Below are 22490 nucleotides of genomic sequence, written 5' to 3'. Positions count from 1 at the left end.
TTATTAGTTTATGTTAGAAAACAAAACCTGGATACATTTAAACACATATGAATTGTCTGGCTCAAGAAGATCCAATATAAATTTTGTTTAAAACAAGCTACCTGATGTGCAACTAATTCTTGCAGGCAGCAACCAGACATGTACCATAATTAATGAGATTGTTTCTACAATTCTTAATTTCTTAATATTTTTCAAAGTTGCTTACGAAGTAATACAGTAATGAAATAGCATTCAAGAGAAAGCCGTTTAGTCAGACTCAACAAAAATGTTTTTAAGCTCTCTAACTCAGTGTTTCTCAACCTTGACAATTTTAAGGCATGTGGACTTCAACTCCCAGAATTCCACAGCCAGCAATGCTGGCTGTGGAATTCTGGGAGTTGAAGTCCACATGCCTTAAAATTGTCAAGGTTGAGAAACACTGCTTTTCTAACTCTTTAAATTCTTCATAGAGTCGAATACAATGGATGGAGTCAGTCTTGCCTATGAAAATTCATGCCAAAATAAATTTATTAGAAGATAAAATTCAGCCTAAACTCTTTTAATTTCAGAGGAGGGATTATAAAACTGCTTTTACATACATAACTTTTGTCCATTAAAACTACATCCCCCAGAATATTACCTCTTAAGAGCCAAAATATTGCTCTACATATTTTTGGAGCACCATATTAATGGGTACGTGGAACAACAATATCAAACTAATCCTTGTTAATACTGTAAATGCATTTAGATTTATCTTGGCTAGGCAAAATCTATTATGTTAATCATCAAACAGGATGCTATGGAATTTGCCCTTAAAAGTATTCTACTCCTACTAAAATGTGTCTGGAAAAAAATGACAATGGATATACAAAAGACAGGAATTCTGCCAAGTCTTCTGCTGCTGGTTTGTTTTAAAATGCTAAGCATGTAAAATAATTAAATTATATAAATATTCTAGATGGATATATTATACATCCTTGTGGTCTCACAAGAAAGGTATTTATTGAGCATTTGCTCCTACAGACATATTTATTATAATGATAAGGAATCATCGAATATAGGCAGTTAGGACTCATCTGAACGAAGACAAATTTCCTAATACTGCTAGTACCAATATACTTGGGATTAAGCTCTAAAGGTATGGGAACCAAAACTACAGCTGACTTCAAAGGATCCAGCTTATTATTGACTTCTAATTAGCTTTTTTAAAATATATGTTCAACATTAGAATAATTTAAACATAGGCAACAGCTCACCAGCAGAAATACATACCTTGGTTTAGCTTATATTATCCAAGTTTCTGTGGATCAAAATATGACTGGCTAAATCTTCCTAAAGAGTATCAAAACAAAGCATGACTTTGTTCAACAAATGTGAAGTTTTTCTTGTCTGCTTTCAGCTTTCTTACCAAATTACATCAGTAAAGAACAGTGTTTCTCAACCTCAGCAACTTTAAGAACCATGAACTAACTCCCAGAATTGCCCAGCCATCACAGAAAATTAAAAATCAAAATGCATCAAGTTCCCACTTACCTATGTTGTCAGTCCAATAAATAAATGGAGTGCAATTACCATTATCTGACATCACAAAAGATATACCCTCCAAAAGATATACACTTACCAGAAACTGATACTTTCATTATGGCCTCAAGGGGTCTGTTGTTGTCCAAATCTCGGCTGAGCTTGAGTTCTCCAGTAACAGAATCCAAAACCAACAGGTTTAATTCATTGCCCTGGACAAAGGTATAGTCAAGTTGGTCAGATATATCAGGATCATGGGCAGGGATCTTGCCAATCACTCCAGAAGGAAAGCTATTAGATTTGTTGGTGACATAATTGTTAAACAGAATCTGAAAGTCATGCAACACAGGAGGGTTGTCATTTTGATCTAGGAGGCGTATGTGCACAGTAGCTCGGCTTACAAGTGGGGCTGAGGTAGCTTGTACCACAATTACATACTCTGTCTGGCTCTCATAATCCAGATCCATCAGGGCTGTAAGGTCACCATTAAGAAGGTCAAGCTGGAAGACCTCAGGAATATTCCCCTCTACTATCTGATACATGATCTGTGCATTGGTTCCTTCATCAGGATCAACTGCACTAATCCTGGCCACAATTGAACCAACAGGACTGTTCTCTTCAATAAAGATGTCAAATTCATCTTGTTCAAAAACAGGGGGGTTATCATTGATATCCAATACAGTAACCTGGATGTCAACAGATGCCTTGAGAGGTGGGCTACCCCTATCCACAGCAAAAGCACGCAAGCTGTAGACAGCCACATTTTCACGATCCAGCTTGCGCAATGTCCGTATCACTCCTGATGTGGCTTCAATGTAAAAATCTCCATCACCATCATCCCCGCCCTGGAAAGTATAAACAAGGCGGCCATTGGGACCTGAGTCACGGTCTACAGCAGACACCTGCAAAACGCTGTGGGACAGGGGTACATCTTCAAAAACAGAGCCCAGATACCGATCTCGAAGAAAACGAGGAGCATTGTCATTGGCATCTAGAATGAGGATCTCCACATAGGTGGTATCAGATTTCTGGGGGATCCCATTGTCCTGGGCTGTGATGGCTAACGTGTAAGAAGCTTGGTCTTCATAGTCTAATTCCATCAAGGTAGTGATGGTTCCTGTGTCAGGATCAATGCGGAACTGAGGGATGTTGTCTTCCAAGATGTAAGTAATTCTTGCGTTCTCTCCAGTATCTTCATCAGTGGCGCTGATTGTTACAATGGATGTTCCAATGGGCTTGTCCTCACTGACACTCACGGTATAGTGTGAACTTTGGAAAACTGGTCGGTGTGTATTGGCATCTGTGACATTGATGAAGACTTGCACTGTATCAAACAGAGTTCCATCTGAAGCAGTGACAGTCAAAACATACTGCCTTTCCTGCTTATAATCAAGAGGCAAGGCCAGAGTAATCAGACCACCACCACTCTGACTAGTAATGGCAAAGCGATTCCTTGTGTTCCCACTCGTGATCTGGTAGGTTACTACACTGTTGACATCTTTGTCCATTGCAGTCAAGGTCAAGACGCTGCTGCCTACTGTTGCATCCTCATTCAGCCTGAGCTGATATACTTTTTCAGTGAAAGTAGGACTGTTATCATTGACATCGAGGACAGTGATAGATACACTGGCAGACGAAGACATGACAGGCACTCCCTGATCTCTGGCCTCCACCCCAAAGTGGTAATTCTCGGTAGTCTCTCGGTCAAGCTCAGCTGACACTGTAATCCAACCTGTGCTATTGTTGATCTGGAATGGAAACACTGTATTCCCATCTGTGGATGTCAAGGCAGGAAGATGGGAGAGTTCAAAGAGTTTGTATTCCAAACGAGCGTTGTCCCCGGCGTCAGCATCTACTGCCTGGATGTGTAACACTGAATATCCTATGGGGACATTTTCTAGCACTGTGGCTTGAAAGGGGGTGCTCACAAAAATAGGGGCATTGTCATTTACATCTAACACTTGGATGGACACCATCCCGCTTGAATTGATCTGTGGAGGCCTTCCTCCATCCTGTGCCTTGATCCTGAGGGTGTACTCTCGAATGGTCTCATAGTCCAGGGGATTGATCAAGTCAATAGAGCCAGAGAAAGAATGGATATAAAATTGGCCTTTCAAGTTGCCACTGACAATGCTATAATGGACCTGGGCATTGTTGCCACGGTCTCGGTCGGTGGCTTTTACTTGTAATACCTGGCTGTTGATTGGACTATTCTCTGGTATTTGTACCAAGTAGCGTTTTTCACTGAATTGTGGGGAATTGTCATTCTCGTCTTCCACGGTGATATGTACTGTAACTGTGGCACTTCGTGGACCGGGGTCTTTCCCTTGGTCATTGGCTTCGACCACAAGATGGTACTCTGAGACTTCCTCTCTATCTACAGTGGCAGAAGTTCTTACAACACCAGAATATGGGTCAATCTCAAAAATTCCTTCTGCAGAGCCTGGTTCTAGGATACGATACAGTAAATTAGCATTGTCTGGAGCATCCTCGTCTGTGGCACGAATTGTTAGCACCTCATAACCTACCTCCAGGTTCTCTCTAATGGTCTCTCGATATTCTGGCTGTTCAAACACAGGATCATGGTCATTGGTGTCACTTACAGTCACAGTCAGGAAGGTGACTGCTGAGCGATGCCGTGGAGACCCATGATCCGTTGCAGTTACCTGAAGCACGTGGGTATCTTTTGTCTCTCGATCCAGCTTACGGGTGGTAACTATTGCTCCGGTCTTAGAATCAACAGAGAAGTAATCGTTGGATCTTTTGTCAAAAAAGGCCTCCATCGAATAGGTTAAGCGGCCTGCCTCCCCTTCATCTGGGTCATGGGCTTCTAGGGTGATGACCGCTGTATCTGCAGGCTGGTTCTCAGCAATTGAAACTTGGTAATTGGGCAATTTGAACTGAGGTGGGCTATTCACACTCCTCATCCTCCGAGGTCCTCGAGGTCCAGAATCCCAACTGCTACCACTCCGGGTCTCCAATTGTGGGGAGACCTCTTGCCTGCTTCTACTCACCTCTAGTTTATCCCCGAATGGCTGTTTCACTCCCCAATGCCTAGGCTTCCCCAGCTCTATCAGAACACTCTGTTGGGTCCTCTTCAAGTGACAAAGGAGCTGCAGGGGGCAGCTCCCTTGGGGAAGATGGCAGTCTAGTGGTTTCTGCCCAACTTGCCCCAAAGGCTGACCGTTGGGGCAGATACACCGTGGGAAACTTGTCAGGGTCACCAGAGCCCAGAGCAGGGGTCCTGCCTTTGTCTCCCCCACTTTGGGAAGCACCTGCTGCCTAGAGGGAGGGAAGAAGCACAGCAGAGAAGCCAAACGCTGCCTGAGGGGAAGAGCTGGGAAAATGGCCAGGCGAGGCAGGGTGGCAACGTGGGGGGATCGGCCAGGGGAGCCCCGGCCGTGCAGGTAAACAGGCAGGCGGAGCGAGAGCAGGACGCCGCCGGCCGGAGAAGCCAGGCGCAAATGGAGGGGCAGCGGATTTCTTCTCAAGCCCGCGCACTCCACCGGCGCCGCCGTCGTCCGCAGCAGCCCCTCGCTCGTCGCTTCCACGGCGTCCCTCAACTGACGGGGCGTCCGAGTCTCGTCGAGAGCGCAGAGCCACTCCGGCCCCAGCGACAGGTCCAAGAGCAAGCGGCCCGGGTTGCCGCCGCCGCCGTCCCCGCAAAGGAGATGCAGCTCCCAGCCCGCCGTCGCGAGCGCCAGCAGCGAGATCCACGGCAGCCAGGCGGCCCCCGGCAAACGGCGCATCTCCGAGGCTTGGGAAGCAGGGAGGACGGCCAAAGGGCTCCAAAATCCATCCACCCCCCTGAGCTGCTCATCCGGCCTCGTCCATCAGCAGCCGGGGAAGCCTGGAAAGGGGGGAGGCTCCCCTCCGGCGCGGGGAGACCGAACTTTTCGCCCACCTTCAAAAGTTGGCGGCAGATGCTGCGTCGAGGTTCGTCGCAACGGCGCTCAAAATGGCTCCTCGCCACCCAATCGGGGGCCCCCCAGAAATCCCGCCGCCGCGTCGTTGCCGAGGCTCACCCTGGACGGCAACGTCGCCACTTAGAGCTGCGAACGCGTGGCGGATCTGCCCAAGGCTCCGAAGTTAGATGCCCCGAAGCCCGACGGCAGGGAAGAGAGATCCGGGGTGGCGCAGCTCCAGTAACCTCCGCTGAGACGCGCTTCTCTCTCTCTCTCTCTCTGCTTTCCCCAACCAAAGGACCGGCGCGCGCGTCTCTTCTTTCTCCGGCTCAGAGTTACGGCTCGCCTTCAGCAAGAAGCGCCGCTTTCCCGCGAGGGTTTGTTTCCAGGCCGGCGCTTCTCAGAACCTCGGTTCTCAATCGGCGTTTCGGAGTGCTGAGAAAGTTGGCCTTTTAGCGAGTCGGGGTGATCCGAGAGCGCACGGAGCGCCTCGCCTAGGAAAGGAAAGTTTGCCCGGCGCGAAGCTGGCTTTTCCTGCGGCTGCTTTTCTTCGCCTCTCGCTCTCCCTCCGGCTCCTCCTCTCCTTCTGCCCTTTCATGTATTGTCACCAAACCTGAAAGGCTCTGGTTGCTCAAAGTCTCTATGGAGACCGCAGATGGGTCGCGACAGCCGTGCCCGAAAAGACCAAGACTCGGCGCAGCCAGTTGCCTGCCTGGGCAGCCCAACCTGCATGGGAAACGAGGGCGGCGGCGGCGGCGCTGGTGAGGAGGGGGAGCGCGGAGGCAGAGAGGTGTGTCTGAAGAGGTGGAACAGGACGGGGAGTGTCCGCAGGGGAGCGTTCAGGAGCGCCCAAACCGCCGAAGAGCTCCCTGTCGGCGAAAAGAGGCGGGTTCCCAGTTGGCGCTTTAACTTTTCTGGGGATGCTGGTCACAGAGCGCCCTCTTTTGGCCCAGGATCTGCAGGACGGGCAGAAGTCGAGCTTGTTGGCAGGATGGTGGTGATCAATCAAACGGTAGATTATAGACCAGGGGTTCTCAACCTTGGCAACTTTAAGACTTGTGGACTTCAACTCCCAGAATTCCTCAGCCAGCTTGCTGGCTGAGGAATTCTGGGAGTTGAAGTCCACAAGTCTTAAAGTTGCCAAGGTTGAGAACCCCTGCATAGATTAAAGTAGATTTAGATAGAATAGAATAGAATAGAATAGAATAGAATAGAATAGAATAGAGGTCCTCCAATTTGGCCACTTTAAGACTTGTGGACTTCAACTCCCAGAATTCCCCAGCCACCATGGCTGGCTGGGGAATTCTGGGAGTTGAAGTCCACAAGTCTTAAAGTGGCCAAATTGGAGGACCCCTGGAATAGAATGGAATGGTATGATAACTTTAGTGTCACTTTAAATGTAGACTAATCAACATACATTAAAATGAGATTTCATTGCATACAGCTCTCAAAGGGTAACCACCAATACACACGGCATAAACATGACAAAAAATAAAATAAATTATGCATATACTCACCCACGTGCATTTATGCAAATAAGAACTAAAGCCTTCCTTTTAGGACTGTTTGGGGGCACCGCCCTTGAAGAACTGTTCACGGCAATGGAAGATGTTTAGAGAAGGAGAACTAGGAAAGTCAAGGGACCAGAAACCGGCGTGTCAACAGTCAAAACTGAGAATGCTTCACAGGTGCTCTGCAAAAACCTGGTTTAATCAGATATGATTCTTTTGGTTATTGCCACCGATGCTAAATGAGACTTGAAATGTCTCAGAACCAGAATTCTATGCCACTTAGTGGTGTTTGCTTTGAGGAATCCTGTCTATTAGCCCTTCAACTTGGACTGGATTAGAAAACATATTACATTGGAAATACTGGAACTCTCTTGGTCTGGGTGTAACACTCAATCTTGAATCTGATAGGAGCTTTCTTTTTCTCCCTCTAATACCCAAGAACAGTATTTCTCAAACTGTAACCCCCATGACCCTCTCAGAAGTCTCCAAGAATCAGAAATATTTGTCAGCTGACAAATAATACAGTATTAAAATCCCATCAAGTAAGGTGACCAACTGTCCTCCTTTAGGGAGGACAGTCCTCCTTTTGTAAGTTCTGTCCTCTCTCAAAAAGTGTCCTCCTACATGTCCTCCTTTTCGATATTTGAAGACTAATCCGTAAATCTTCGTATTCGATCGATGCTGATGCGATCCATTGCGTTTGATGTGATGTATTTGTATTTGACATGACGATTCGTCAAGGATCGGTACAGTGCAGCGAGATGCAATTATGAGACGCATGCACTCCGCACAGGAGAATTGTTTTCAGAGAGTGCGCCACGTGCAAGAGTGTGCCGCATGCAAGTGGCTTTGTTTACTTCTTACCGAAACACGACACAGCACATACGCATGCATTAGACTCACTTTTTTTTCTTCAATTTATTTGTGTCCTCCTTCTCATTGTAAAAAAGTTGGTCACCTTACCATCAAGCCATTGTGAAAAGCAGTAGTTGCAGCAAATGTGTCATTTTTCAAATTTTAAATGCAATAAATATTGATAAATATAACCCATACAAACAAAAGTTCTTTTGGGGGCCTCCATAATTTTAAAAAGTGGAAAGAGGTTCCCGAGGGGGAAAAAAAGTTTAAGAGATACTTCTCAAGAGGATCCAAATTTGTCTCTTCTCCTTTTCAGGGCTAAGCTGATATTCTGGTATCATCTGTTCATATTTTCTTCAAGGCTACCTTTCTGTTCCAGTGATAGCAAACCTATGACAAGTGTGTCACAGATGACATGACCTGCCATTTTTGGTGATTAGCCAGGCCTCTGGATCCTCACATGAAAACCTTGGTCTCACGCAGCCTCTGAGAAAATTGTGCAAGCATTTTCGTGCAAATTTCTGAGGCTCCAGAGACCCTGTGAGAGGAGAACCCTCTTGTACAAATTCTGGAGAGTCGGGAGAAGAGAGAAGACTTCTAGAATTGCATTTTATGCTGCAGGAGTTTTAAACTGCCATAGTGACCTCCAGGGGCAAATAAAAGAATTGCTTTTGCACAAGGTATCCAGATTTAATTTTAGCGTTGCATTTTGGATTGTTTTATAGCTGCAGTAATAGATAATGCTTCAGTCACAGATGTTTGGCAGACATAATCCTTATGAAAACTGAGCGTGTCTTGGACCACTTAAGTTGCAAGATAAACATATTTAGGTGGAGTTTAGATTCATTTACATCAATAAAACTTTAGTTCTTGTTAAAACCAGTCAAATATAATCTCACACTTGAACGTAAAGTATGAATTAAATGAATGTTTATTTGGAAGTCAGTCACATTGATTGCATAGGATTCCCTTCTATGTAAATTTAGCAAGGAGTGAAGGAAGGCTACTGATTTCGACAGTGTGTGATTAAATTGCATGGTCTTTTGTTGTAACTATTGTCATTATTTTGACTTTATATCCATTGAATTTTATTTATGTGCTAATATTTTTACTGGATACAGCAGACATGTCAAACTTGCAACGTCACGTGATGTCTCGCGACATATCAGAGCTTTTTCCCCATTGCTGGCAATGGGGTGGGCGCCGTTTCCTCGTGATGCGTCCAGCCCATGGGCCAGCAGTTTGACACCCCTGGCATACAAGTTGCCTAAAAGATGCAAAATATAATTTATAAATAAAATAAATCACTACAAATAATTATGTACAGTTATTTGGACTCTGCCAATGCTACATATTGTATGAAAACTATCTTGGGTTTGATGAAATGAATATATTTCAATTCATTAAATTTTATCTAAGATCAACTCTACAGCCGATATTATAGAGAGTATTTGTTTGGAAAGAAGGTTTGGAAGATTGGAATTAGGTGCAAGAATCCCTCTCAAGATTTGGAGTGGAAACAAATTGTTATAACTGTTGCACCAAGAGAGATAGAATAAGAATGTAATTCAAAATAGGTAAGGAATTAGTAACAGAATACCTATCCATCTCGGACAAGTACAAATCACCTGGACCAGATGGTTTACATCCCAAGGCTCTGAAGGAGCTGGCAGACGTAGTCTTGGAGTCACTAAATGTAGGGTCCTGTAGCACAGGGGAACTACCAGAAATCTGGAAAAGAACTGATGTGGTTGTAATCTTCAAAAGGGGGAAATATAGATCAAAGAAATGATAGGCCAATCAGCTTGACATCAATACCTGGGAAAATCTTGGAAAAGGTAATCAAGTGGCACATTTGTGAGACCTAGAAACAAACAAGGTGATGACTAGAAGCCAGCATGGGTTTGTCCAAAACAGATCATGCCATACAAATCTTATTGCCTTCTTTGATAAAGTGATTAAATTACTGGATCAGGGAAATGCTGTGGGCGTAATATACTTGAACTTTGTCTTTGACAAAATAGACCACGGCCTACTTGATAAGACAGAACAATGTGGAATAGACAATAGCACCACCAGATGGATTTGCAGTTGGTTGACCAAACGCACTCAGCATGTAATCCTCAGTGGAAGGAAGCATACAGTGGAGTACCTGAAGGTTCTGTTTTGGGGCCAATGCTTGGAGGATAGACTCAAGATTCAGGCGGCGCTTGACAGATTTGAGTACTTAAGCAGAAAAAACCAAATGCACAGGTACAGAATACGCAGTACCTGGCTCAACAGTAGTAACTGTGAAAGGAATCTAGGTTTCCTATGACCCAGCAGCATATTGCAGCTATCAAAAAAAGCTAATACAATCCTAGGCTGCATGAACAGAAGGATGGCATCTAGATCAATAAAAGTGATCATATCACTTTATATCTCACTAGTGAGGCCACAGTTGGAATACTGTATCCAGCTCTGGTTGTCATGACACAAAAATGATACTGATGCCCTAGAACAGGGGTAGGCAATCTTGGCTCTTTTATGACTCGTGGACTTCAACTCCCAGAATTCCTGAGCCAGCATGGTTCAGCCTGGAAACCTCTCCCTTTCTCCTCAGCATGGCTAGCTCAGGAATTCTGGGAGTTGAAGTCCACGAGTCATAAAAGATACAAGGTTGCCTACCCCTGCCCTAGAAAATGTGCAAAAAAGAGCAACAAAGATGGGGGTTTGGAGGCTAAATCATATGATTAATGGTTAAGGAGGATAGATATGTCTGTCCTATTGAAGAGAAGGCTTAGGGTGACATGAGTACTTCAGGAGTTTTCACAGAGTGGATCAACTTATTCTCCAAAGCACCAGAGCACAGGACAAGAAATAATGGGTGGAAGCTTGTTAAAGAAAGATCCAACTTAGAAGTAAGGAGAAATTTCCTAACGCTGAGAATAATTAGTTAGTGGAACAACTTGCTTCCCAGAGTTGTGGATGTTCCATTGCTGAAGATTTTCTTAAATAGATTGGACAACCATTTGACTGGGATGGTATAAGGCAGGGGTTCTCAACCTTGGCAACTTTAAGACTTATGGACTTCAACTCCCAGAATTCCTTAGCCAGCAAAGCTGGCTGAGGAATTCTGGGAGTTGAAGTCTACAAGTCTTAAAGTTGCCATGTTTGAGAACCCCTGGTATAAGGTCTCCTGCATTGGACTGGAGTAGAAGACCTCTGAGGTCCTTTCTATCTCTATGAACTATGTACTATAAATCTCTCCCCCAATCCAAATGAATATAGAAAGGTACACTGTCAAATTAGAGCCTCAAGCCATCCAGCTCAGTACTGTAGCTAGAGACAGCAAGGATGAAATTTGGGACTGCAGATTTCAGTTATATAAATATGGATTTCTGGGGGGAAATGTGAGAAGCAAATATAATATTGTGTTTTAATCTAAGAGAATTTTTTTTAATAAAATGATGTGATGTTGGTATATGACAGTTAAGCTGTAAAAATTTATAAAGTATTATCCAAATAGTATTGAAAGAATGGAAAGGAAGAGGGGACTTTTTATTATACATGTGAAAAAGTAAAGAAATTCTGGGTGCAAGCCCATACACTGATGCAAATGATATTGCAATGAAACCAAAATTGTTTCTATTGCAGTGGTTCTCAACCTTTCTAATGCCGCGACCCCATAATACAGTTCCCCATGTTGTGGTGACCCCCAACCACTTATACATCACTGGGTGCTAGGGGCGTGGCCAAAGAAAAGGGGGAAAAAATGGTGGACAGCCTTGTCTGGCGACCCCCGTGAAATGGTCGTTCGACCCCAAATGGGGTCCCGACCCACAGGTTGAGAACCACTGTTCTATTGGGTCTTATGGACATGGAATTAGAAAAGAGAGATGAAAAAATAATTCTATATATGGTAACTGTGGCATGGTTGCTGTATGCATAAAGATGTAAGAATAATAAAATACAGATAGGGCAAGATTGGATTATAAAATCGACTGAACTTGTGGAAATGACATAGATGACCAAATGACAAAGACTTTTTTTGAAAGTCTGGAAATTTTATACAGACTTTTTGTTGAAAGAAGAAAAGACTGAATCGATTATTTAGGATTTGGAGATTAAACAGGTTAAAAGCGATGAGAAAGGGAAAGGAATTATAAAGTTAAGCAGAAGGAAGAAAGGGATGAACGGAAAGATTACAATGATAACTAGTTGATGGAAAGAAGTGTGGAAGTCTTAATTCTGCATATTTATTTTTCACACAATTTATTATATTTTAAATTTCAAATAATAAATACATAAATATATAAGGTAGCAAGGATGAAATCTGGGGCTCCTGCACAAAAAATATTTGTGCCCTGGGCCTATTTCATTGTTCTTGAGGACCGGTGCCATTTTATTCTCACAGTAACACTATACTATAAGACATGATCCATGTTATTTCTTGAAAGACCGTGGGATAGATATAGGAATATTCACTTTGCTGTTTGTGTCTGAGAAAGAATAAAGTAATCATTACCCAAGTTTGAGAAATCATTCTAATCTTGTCTGCCACTGGGAAACGGCTCATAAGAAATCCTTGTTGTTTGAAAGTCAGAGGGATGTTCTCAACAGCCCTGAGCCTGTGCTTTTTGAATGAGAAGATTTGGCAGAACATCAATCACTTTCATTGTACCTAAAAAGAAACAAGTTATGACTCCTGAGCTGTCGATTCGATTTATCCAATAGCTTTGCTGCTGTTTTTAAAAATAACAGGTAAATGCAACCATTGGTTGTAATTAACTTGTTTATGCCTTTACATCTGCTGACATACATTGAGAATTTATCTTCTGGAACTTGTCTCCTCTTGAATCCGCATTCCCTATGAGTTTTTCAAACAGTAAACTGAATGTCATTTCCTTCCATGTCAGAACACACACACACACACACACACACACACATCTACTGAAAGAAAAACAGCTTTAAATACAGAGAATGTGCAGTTTTGAAGTATTGTATAGGCTTAATTCTTTGCTACTACATGAGATATTGATATGATCTTTTATTGTTTTGGAAATAAACATCAGGGGAATAATGTTTAAAAATGAGGAAGGCTTTGTCTGCAAGGACAACACTGGTATTAGTTCTTTGACTATCTGATCATTTCCTTACTCGGTGGAGACTCATAATTCCTACTTGTTTAACAGTCTGGATCTTCTGAAAAGCTGACTCAAGTGAATAAGCATCTATTCTCTTTCTTATCGACTTATACTTGTCAGCAAGACACTAAATTGTGTCTCTAGGATAGGTTTGAGCCCCCCCCCACCAAACCCCAAATAATGCAACATTTAACAATTTAATTTAGCTTCCTGTACAGGTGGTCCTTGACAACTGAGCTCAAAATTTATGTTGCTAAGTGAGACATTTGTTAAGTGAGTTTTGTCTGATTTTACGACCTTCCTTGCCACAGTTGCTAAGTGAATCACTGCAGTTGTTAATGAATCGGGCTTCCCCATTGACTTTGCTTATCAGAAGTTCACAAAAGGGAATTATATGAGCCTGGGACACCGCAACCGTCATAAATATGAGCCAGTTGCCAAGCATCTGAATTTTGACCATGCTGCAACGGTCATAAGTGTGAAAAACGGTTATAAGTTACTTTTTTCAATGCTGTTATAACTTTGAACGGTCACTAAACAAATAATGGTAAGTCAAGGACTACCTGTATACAGTTATGTGATTTCTATATAAGAATCCCACTGACAGGAAAAGTATGTTTATTGTTATTTTTGGCCTGTGGTTGGCTCTGTTTTCACCTTTTGATCTGGACCATCAAGGGCTTTCATGCGCCCAACTTGACAGCTTATATAGATTTTTCCATTTAATTATCCAAATCAGTATCATAGGGTGTGCTAAGGACAGTATCAATAAAGGAGAATTTTTGTAGCTCGGGGTTGAACTGAGGGGCCTTTGGTGCTGTCTGGGACAATATTTGACCTGGAATCAGCCAGAGAGAGGGAGTTTCTCCAAGCACCATCTAGACCAGGGTTAGGCAACCTTGGCTCTTTTATGACTCGTGGATTTCAACTCCCAGAATTCCTGAGCTAGCCATGCTGAGGGGAAAGGGAAAGGTTTCCAAGCTGAGCCATGCTGGCTCAGGAATTCTGGGAGTTGAAGTCCACGAGTCATAAAAGAGCCAAGGTTGCCTACCTCTGGTCTAGCATATTTATCCGTGATAGCAGAAGAAAATTATTCCAAATAGTTTCAAGTGTATTTGCCCCTCCCCCCCCCGGCACACTAGCAGCCAATGTCTCTATCCAAATCAGAGGAAGCGCGTTCATCACTCAGTACAGCTAGCAAAAATGTAATCTGACATTTATTTATTAAACATCAACAAACATTAATTGGTGAAACAGGGAGAAGCAGAAACAACAGACAAAAATTTGTGTTATCTGTATTGGTATATCAAAAGGGAAAGAACTTTCTAGAGCTGCTGGAAAAAATACTAGAGATATTTAGCAGAGTTATTTGGCATGGAGAGAGCCCAAAGGGCATTGTCTTTGGTCATTCCAGCCTTAACCTTTTTGAGGACTTAATGGCAGCAGAAAAGAGATAGAAGTAGGAAAAAGGTAACCCTTCTGCTGGTCTGCACTATTAAAGAAGCAGTTTGGTGGGTGGGGATGATGAATCCAACAGGAAATAGGTCCCCCATTTTACAAAGCAACAAGTCAGACCTCAGTGTGATCAGCTGGAGAGTTTGACCAGACATCTCTAAGGAGGATCCTAAGTTATCTAGCAGGATAGGTGGATAAGGAACCACAGGCAGATACTGTGTCACCACAGCTTCACTCAGAAATGGGCACTGAGCAAACTACTGGCAAATAAGACAAGAGTTGTCACCCAGGCAACAGAGTGCTTGGAGGTGAGGTGTGGTAAGTTGAGGAAGAACTGGGCCTTGCAAAGGAGGCAGAGCTCCAGAGGTCCTTGCAGCCATCCTGGTGCTCATTTCTGGCCCTTGGGGAGATTCAGGCTTGCTTTTGCAGCTGATGTGGAGGAAAAAAAAAAGGTAGTCCTCAACTTACGACCATAACAGAGTCCAGAATTTAGATTGCTAAGTGAGAAATTTGCTAAGTGCGTTTTGCCCCATTTTACTATTTTTCTTGCCACCTTTGTTAAGTGAATCACTGCAGTTGTTAAATTAGTAACATGGTTGTCAGAAGGTCGCAAAGGGAATCACATGACCCCCTTAGATACTGCAACTGTCATAAATATGAACCAGTTGACAAGCCTCCAAATGTAAATCACATGACCAAGGGATGCTGCAGTGATCACAACTGTGAAAAACGGTCATAAATCACTTTTTTCAGTGCCGTTGTAATTTCAAACAGTCACTAAATGAACTGTTGTAAGACGAGGACTACCTGAAGTCATATGACTCTGCTTTTCCCTCTTTCTCATCTGCCTCAATTGCCAAAACCTGGGAGGCCCAGCACTTAACTATTGGAGCTCCAAAGATTTGTCTAGATGAGTCTACTCTAGAACATTCTACTTCCACCAATGGATTCTTGGGAACTGACTGGTACCAATTAGATTTTCCTTGTGTTACCTGTTGGATATTTTATTTCAGTTATAGAATCTACTGATGATCTATGAAGAGACAGTATTTGTTTCTCCCTGTGACCTAGGATATTGTTAACATTTTTCTTGTTCCTCAGCAAACAGACTGGTTAATTCCCAAGAAAGATTGAGATTTAATTGATTCCAATATCTAGAATTCTGCAAAGTTGCTTCATACAAAGTCAGGCTGTCCACCAGTGCCATTCTTAACAATTCTGATTAAAATATTCAGAACACATTTTTCATTATTTTTTAATATGAAGTAGAAAGCGTAGCAATATAAATGAATATAAAACCGGAACCATTGCAACTTCTGTTCCCTATGAGTTGATCAAAATACATTTATAATTTGAATGAGTCATCGGGCATTTTTCTTGCATGGAGATTAAGGGATCAATTATTCAGTTGGTTAATTGGTTAAGAACTTAGTCATTTCACTAATGCATATTCAGCCCATTTGTCAATAAATCTTATAAACATTTAAAAACATAAAAGGAAAGAAAGATCTGAAGATGGAACTGAGCAGGTGATTATAACATTGCACATAAAATGTATGTGGGATGTAGGCAAAGCAAATGTGTGTGTGTGTGTGTGTGTGTGGGTGGGTGTGTGGGTGTGTACTGTTCTCTGGTCCTCTGGTAATTCCCCAGTGCTCCAGGATACTGAGTGTATTGCTGTACTAAAATCTCCATTATAGGCAATGGAATAAAAACATATGGACTCATCTCAACGGCTCTGCCACTGAATGAGCAGCATGTAGCAAATTTATTAAAAATAATTCTATCTGTAGTTCAAAGTTTTTTCTGGAATTTCCTATTTGTTTAAAATTTTACTGCAATATATTTTATTTACAGAAACATAAGTAAATGGAAAATGTATGCATATAATACTCAAAGGCTTGTGAAGATGGCATATGTATAATTTACAGCCTAATTATATGCAACTTTATGCAGAAGCAGGTTTTGTGATTCCAGTGGGATTAGCAAGCATTAAAGATTCATTTAACATTATTTATCAATTTATCACACATAGTTTGTCTTTTATCAGTTCTGCTTCTTTAATTTACTTATAGTACAATTGCAGTAGCATTCCTATAATAATTTTTAACTCTAGATTTTAGGAATAATGGGATTATTTTAACCATAGAGGCAGTCTCTCTCTGTGTGTGTATGTATATGTATATGTACATGTACTGTTTTTATGAAAATAATTATCAGAATAATGTATTTTCATATTATAACTCAAAATGGAATATCTGATGAAAGAAAACAATTTTAATTAGACTTGAGCACATTATTCACAAATTGCTTTATCCAAGCATACAAACTACAATGCAATCATGTATATTTAGAAAAATCACCGTCAAGTTCAATGAAGCTTACTCTCAGGAAATTGAACCTAGAATGTCAGGGGGTTTTTTTGCTTTAAGAATATGTCACCAGAAAGCAAAGAAGGAAAGTAACATTTCCTGAACCAAAGTATATGTGTAGCTTTGGGCATAGCCTGATCAGATACAATTAACTTAGGTACATGTTTATTAGGCTATGATGACTGATCAATTGATTGACTCTAATCTTCTGTTCTGCATAAAGAACACATTGTATGCTCAGAAGCTATAGAGATACCATGTCGGAAAAATAGTACAGGATGTGTGGTGGTGTATTATAGTTAAATTTGAAATCGGATTCCTATTTTTTACATACTTGTGTTTTTCTAGGTCACTGCGTCACGTGACGTGTCGTGATGTATCGTGACTTTTTTGCATTGCCAGAGCTGGGGTAGGCGTGGCCTCCGTATGATGCAACCGGCCCATGGGCCAGCAGACTGACACCCCAGCTCTAGGTTAACAACAATACAATTGCAGTGCATCCAGGCAACAAATCAGGAAGTTCCAGACTTGATGTTCATTTCTGTCTCCTATATATAGCTATTTGATTCCAACAAGCACTTTTAGCCTGTCTCTGTCTTGAATTGTAGCTAGAACGTTAGTCATTGTGACTTGGCTTTCTTAATACACAGGTATGTGTAGTAGAATTATGTTATATATATCCTTAAAATAGCTAGAAAAATATATGTACTGTAAAAAAGCTCAAAGGTTGCTTAAAATACTTTAAAATACTTTTTTATTATGGTAGCCAACAAAATCCATGCATTAAGGAGCAGATGAGGTTATTTGGCTGAATTTGCCTGCCTTCTCTACTGTTTTGGATTTTAGGAGTAGATGTTCCTAATGGGGCCAACAGAGTAAGATCCCTTCTATTGCAGAAGTAGCTACTGTATGTACAGCTTCTTTCACCTCTGTCTCCTAATTTTCTTTATTGCAAGAATGTATATACAAATTGCCATGGATGTTATTGAGAAGCCAGAAATTTAGCAGTTTAGATGGCAAATAATATTAGCAGCCATAAACTGTGAAAAATTGTCACAAGATGAGAATCATTCCTATTAAAAGCTAATTGGAAGAATGAGCAGCAGCAGGACTCACCCTGAAGTGGAGAGAGACCAGCATGATCCAAAACTTTGGCCATAAAGGGACTTTAGAATAAGTGGGATAAGAGATATAAGTAATATAGTATTTTTTGATAAGATACAAAATGTAAAAATATTAGGATGCTGTAAATGAAAGAAAAGTTTGAACTTTAAAGACAAATTAAGTTTGAAAAGATTTAGGATTAAGGAATGATTGAAATATTCAGGAGAAATTAGGCTTAATAAGAACTCTGAAAAAAAGGATATAATTTTTACAATAGAAGTGAAATATAAATTGGCTAGTAAGATGTGATGGATAGATGTCATGATAGATAAACAGTATAGCATCTCTATAATATATGAAATATGAAAATACTGGGATGATATATTTAAATGGAAAATTTGGATATTTAGATGTTAAATACTGGGAAAAATATGATTGACAAGAATTGTTTGAATATGATGGAGAAATTGAGCTTAAACAAGACTTATGAAAATAAGGTATACAGTGAATCAATAAGATGACTCTTACGAAAATAACATAAGCTAATAAGAAAAAAAGCTATATATGGACGCTACTATTGTTAGTATAAATATAGAAGAAAATGTTTTTATTTAATCATTTAAATATGGAAAATATCAAATATTAGAAATTATATTTGTTTAATGTTGTAGAAGGAGAATACTACTGGGTGAAGAGAAGATCAAGGAAATATATTATTAATTGATATACTAATTATGGAAATATAAAAATTAATTAATATTGATTGTTTATTAACTATTATTAATTATATATTCTTTTCTAAAAAAATTATGAACCAAGACAACATGCTGTACACCAGGCACTAAGGTTGTTATTGTAAAAAAAACAATAAAACTTTTACCCCCCAAAAAAAGTCTAAGTGCTATTGCTATTTTGATATCATCATGTTTTGTTGAGGATACGTGGAAAAGGAAAAAGATGAACTTGTTCTTTAAATCCCAGACAGACTATTTTGTCTTGGAGGAAGGCATGACTAAGGGATGGTATTGTGCTGCTCCACTACACACACACTCGGCAAGAGTTCTACAGGTGTTTATTCAACCCCCAACAGGTCCTTGGAAAGCACCCTTGTTGCACAGGTCTGGATTCCAAGCAAGAGTCACTGGGTAACCAAGTCCAATGGACACACAGGAAGTCCAGGATATCAGGCTAGGAGTCAAACAGGCCAGGATACAAGGCACGAGCACACAAGGCACGTAACTGGGCATGTTGGTCTAGCAACACTCAAGTCCTCAGGGCAAAGTAGGCAATGCCAGTGCAGCCCATCATGAGACCCAATGTTGCCTCTTCATGAATAGTCTAGCTGACCAGTGTTGTGCCTATTTCCTCTCTGCTTTAAGGGCCCTTGGATCAGGAGGCGGTGTGGACTCCACCTCCTCCTCATTGCTAATGGGTGGCAGCTGCTCCCAGTCCTTGCCTGGAGTCTCCTGGCCAACTTGCTACATCTGTGGCTCGCCTCCCTCAGCCTCAGCCTTTCCCTTGTCTGATCGACCCAGCTAAGGCTGCTCCATCAGGCTACCATTCTCAGAGCCCCAATCCTGGCTCCGCGCTTTCCTTACCCTTCTCCTCTGACCTTGCATCTGAAGAATGGTCCAGGGGCAGATCCATGATAGGTATTAAAAATGAGTATTAGAGAGCAAAGAGTTACTGCAACATTTGGTTGCAGATCTTCCTTGTAAGAATTCAGTGAGCATTCCATGTCCCATCCAGCAATAAGAATTCCCTCCATCACTAGAACAGACAACTTCATCAGCAGGTAGTACATTAAACAACTTATTACCCTGCAAAAAATTACTGCTAATATTATTTTCATTCCTTATCTTGGAAAATAAAGTATTGGGAAAGTGCAGCTTTCTCAGAAAGGGCAATGTTCCTGCAGCCTGTATTCACATGTGCATCAAAAATTGCCTCTGGGCATTATTTCCACTTCAAGCATCTGTAACAGATTCAATAAGTGGATTATATGCATTATCACTCTGTGGTTAAATGTCTGTACTTGCTGAATGCCAGATCATTTAGACACCTGTATAATTTCATTAAAAGGGATCACTCGGTATAGTTTTACAAAGAGAGGGGAAATAATCCCCCCCCCATTATAAATTATTTGAACAGGTATTGCTGAGATGTTTCTCAAATATGCACTCGGCGGTATATCTGTAATTGTGTCATTATAGGCAATTATATTCTGGGACATGTTCCCATTTTTGTTTTGTTTTGCTTTTTAAGTAAAAAAAGGAAGCCCCAAATCAGTTTTGTGAAAAGGCCTCAATGATCTATGTACAGTTTAGAGAGGCTCAGCAAACAGTTGCCCCCACCCCAATATTTAATGTGTATTTGCTAGGCCAGACATGTCAAACACAAGGCCCGGGTGCCAGATGCGGCCTGCGAAGTGGTTTCATGTGGCCCGCAAAGCCATCCTGGAAACAGTGAGGGAATGGCCCCCGCTGCCTTAGCCCTGGCCCTGGCTGCGTTTCTTGCCTGTTTTTCTCTTCCCTCATCTCAAATATTTTCCCACCACTCTGTACTTAGGAAGGAAGAAAGGAAAGAAGGAAAGGAGAGAGAAGGTCTGAGGGAAGTCCTGCCTTAATCCAGTCCTGCTGCCCTTTTGCCATCCCCTTGCCCCCTCCTCCTGGCCTATCCTGGGGGTCTCCCATCCTATTGCTATGGAAGCTTTGGATACAAAGCCAGGTCTCCTCCCATGGAGAAGGAATGGGCCTCCCTCTGACTTTGCCCTTGTACCCATCATGAGCAACCTGGCTAAGGAGAGAAAGCACAGCAGCAGCAACCTTGAGGAGGAGGTAAGTGCAGCTGGGCACCCCCTTGGGGGAAGTGGGACTGGACTTGGTGCCGCGGGTGCTCAAGGGCCAGGCTGCGCATTTGACCTCTGCTGACCAGGGCTTCGGGCAGCCTGCACCACCACCACCCCCATGGCCTGAGAGGAACCGTAAGGCTCCTCCAGTGGACCATGCCTTGGCACTTGCCCTGGTCCCACCCCCTTCTGTCAGAGACCCTCAGATTTGTCCCACTCCTGCCCAGGCCCCCACAGGCCCCCTTGACACGATGTAGAGCTGGCCATGCCCACCCAATAGGCCACACCCACTGGCCATGCCCACCCAATAGGCTGCGCCCACCCTAGCCACACCCACCCGCTCCCCCCAAAGGCAACCGCAATGCTGATGCGGCCCTCAATGAAATTGAGTTTGACACCCCTGTGCTAGGCGGTTTTTAGACAGAAGGAACTGCTGTTTTCACAAAACAGGTTGAAAGCTTTAAGAGTAGAGCAGTTTTTCTCAACTGTGGCGGCTTAAAGATGGGTGGATTTCAACTTCTAAAGCCTGGCTGGGGAATTCTGGGAGTTGAAGTCCATCCATTTTAAAGCTGCTATAGTTGAGAAAGACTAGGATAGAGAGGATAGCTTGACAGAAAGAAGAAAGCTCTGTCCCCAAAGCAGCAAACAGATGAATGTGGTTTAAGCCCATGTGAAGATAGAAATTTATGAAAATCCTCAAGGGGTTTCCCTCCCTAATAAGGAGAGATGGGAAGCATATTCAAATGTGCAAGTTTCTGTTGCTATAGCTATTCTAATAAAAGTAGCTTTAGGCCAATGCAGCCTTTGTTTCTTGATCTTTTTCTACCTTTTAGGGCAGTGGTTCTCAACCTGTGGGTCAGGACCCCATTTGGGGCCGAACGACCATTTCACGGGGGGTCACCAAACAACGCAGTCCGCCATTTTTCCCCCTTTTCCTTAGCTGTGCTACTCCCTTTTATTCTATTGGCTTTTGAAAGCCAATAGAATAGACTCTCTTGAATAGAGTCTAATTCTATTGGCTTTCAAAAGCCAATAGGAATTGTCCAGGCTGTCTCTGTCCTGCTGAGCCCGCCAAAAGTACCATTCTGCAAACGGGCTGCAAGTTGTCTGCAGCGAAGGCGAGCTGTCTGGAAGTTTCCACCCCTCCCTGCTGAGCAACTACTAAAAATGTAAGTAAAAGAGGGCCAGGGGTGGGAGGTGGGAGGCCGGCAGGCGCAGGGAGGGTTGCTGGCGTGCATGGGGCCCGGGGGGTGCCTTACATCCATTGGGCTGGGCCAGCTGGTGGTCGGCCTGCGCCATCTCTGCCGCTTGCCAGCTACGCCTCGGCCAGTGCAGGGGGCGGCACCACACATGCGCAGCGCTCCCGGGCAGGGAAAGTCCTCGACTTACGAATGGTTGGGTAGTCCTCAACTTACGACTGGTTGGGGTCGCGTCATTAAAAAGGTTGAGAACCACTGTTTTAGGGCTAATTTAATACACTTTTCTTTTTCTTTTATTCCATTGGTAATCAGAAGAGTGGCTTTTTACTTGCTATGATAAATAGCTTTTTACTTGCTAGGGTAAATATTCTCAGAGGACTTGGTAACTATGCCTTCTTGTGACTCCAAATTGGCAGAGTTTACAGCACATTGGCACCAACAACTTTTAAAGAAGAGCAAATGTGCAGTCAGTTTGTGTCCCGCAGTTCATCGTTCTGCCACTAGATAGAAGCAGAACTTCTTAGAAAACGGCTTCAGTGGCTGAAAAGCCTGATGAAATTAGTATAGATAGAATGTTTGTGCACATTGATAGCTGCAAGGATAGAAATACTA

The 22490-nt window shown here is 42.5% G+C and overlaps 2 protein-coding genes across 4 annotated transcripts in view; both read right to left on the bottom strand.

The window, feature by feature from the left end:
- The window catches only part of CELSR1 (cadherin EGF LAG seven-pass G-type receptor 1), a 159026-nt gene extending 153752 nt beyond the window's left edge, over positions 1-5274 (bottom strand). For all 3 annotated transcript variants that reach the window (XM_039341273.1, XM_039341275.1, XM_039341274.1), the window contains exon 1: positions 1601-5274. In XM_039341273.1, the coding sequence (XP_039197207.1) occupies positions 1601-5249 (3649 nt within the window). In that variant the 5' untranslated portion in view covers positions 5250-5274. The remainder of the gene's footprint in view (positions 1-1600) is intronic.
- A 743-nt stretch (positions 5275-6017) lies between these two features.
- The window catches only part of LOC120307053, a 38919-nt gene continuing 22446 nt past the window's right edge, over positions 6018-22490 (bottom strand). Inside the window, exon 2 of the mRNA XM_039341281.1 lies at positions 6018-6361. Coding sequence (XP_039197215.1) covers positions 6046-6361 — 316 coding nt within the window. The 3' untranslated portion in view covers positions 6018-6045. The remainder of the gene's footprint in view (positions 6362-22490) is intronic.

Source organism: Crotalus tigris, unplaced genomic scaffold (genome assembly GCF_016545835.1).
Source record: "Crotalus tigris isolate CLP2741 ecotype Arizona unplaced genomic scaffold, ASM1654583v1 scf7180000017764.6130737, whole genome shotgun sequence".
Lineage (NCBI taxonomy): Eukaryota > Metazoa > Chordata > Lepidosauria > Squamata > Viperidae > Crotalus > Crotalus tigris.
Note: the sequence above shows the minus strand (reverse complement) of the source record. Positions and strands in the feature narration are given on the sequence as shown.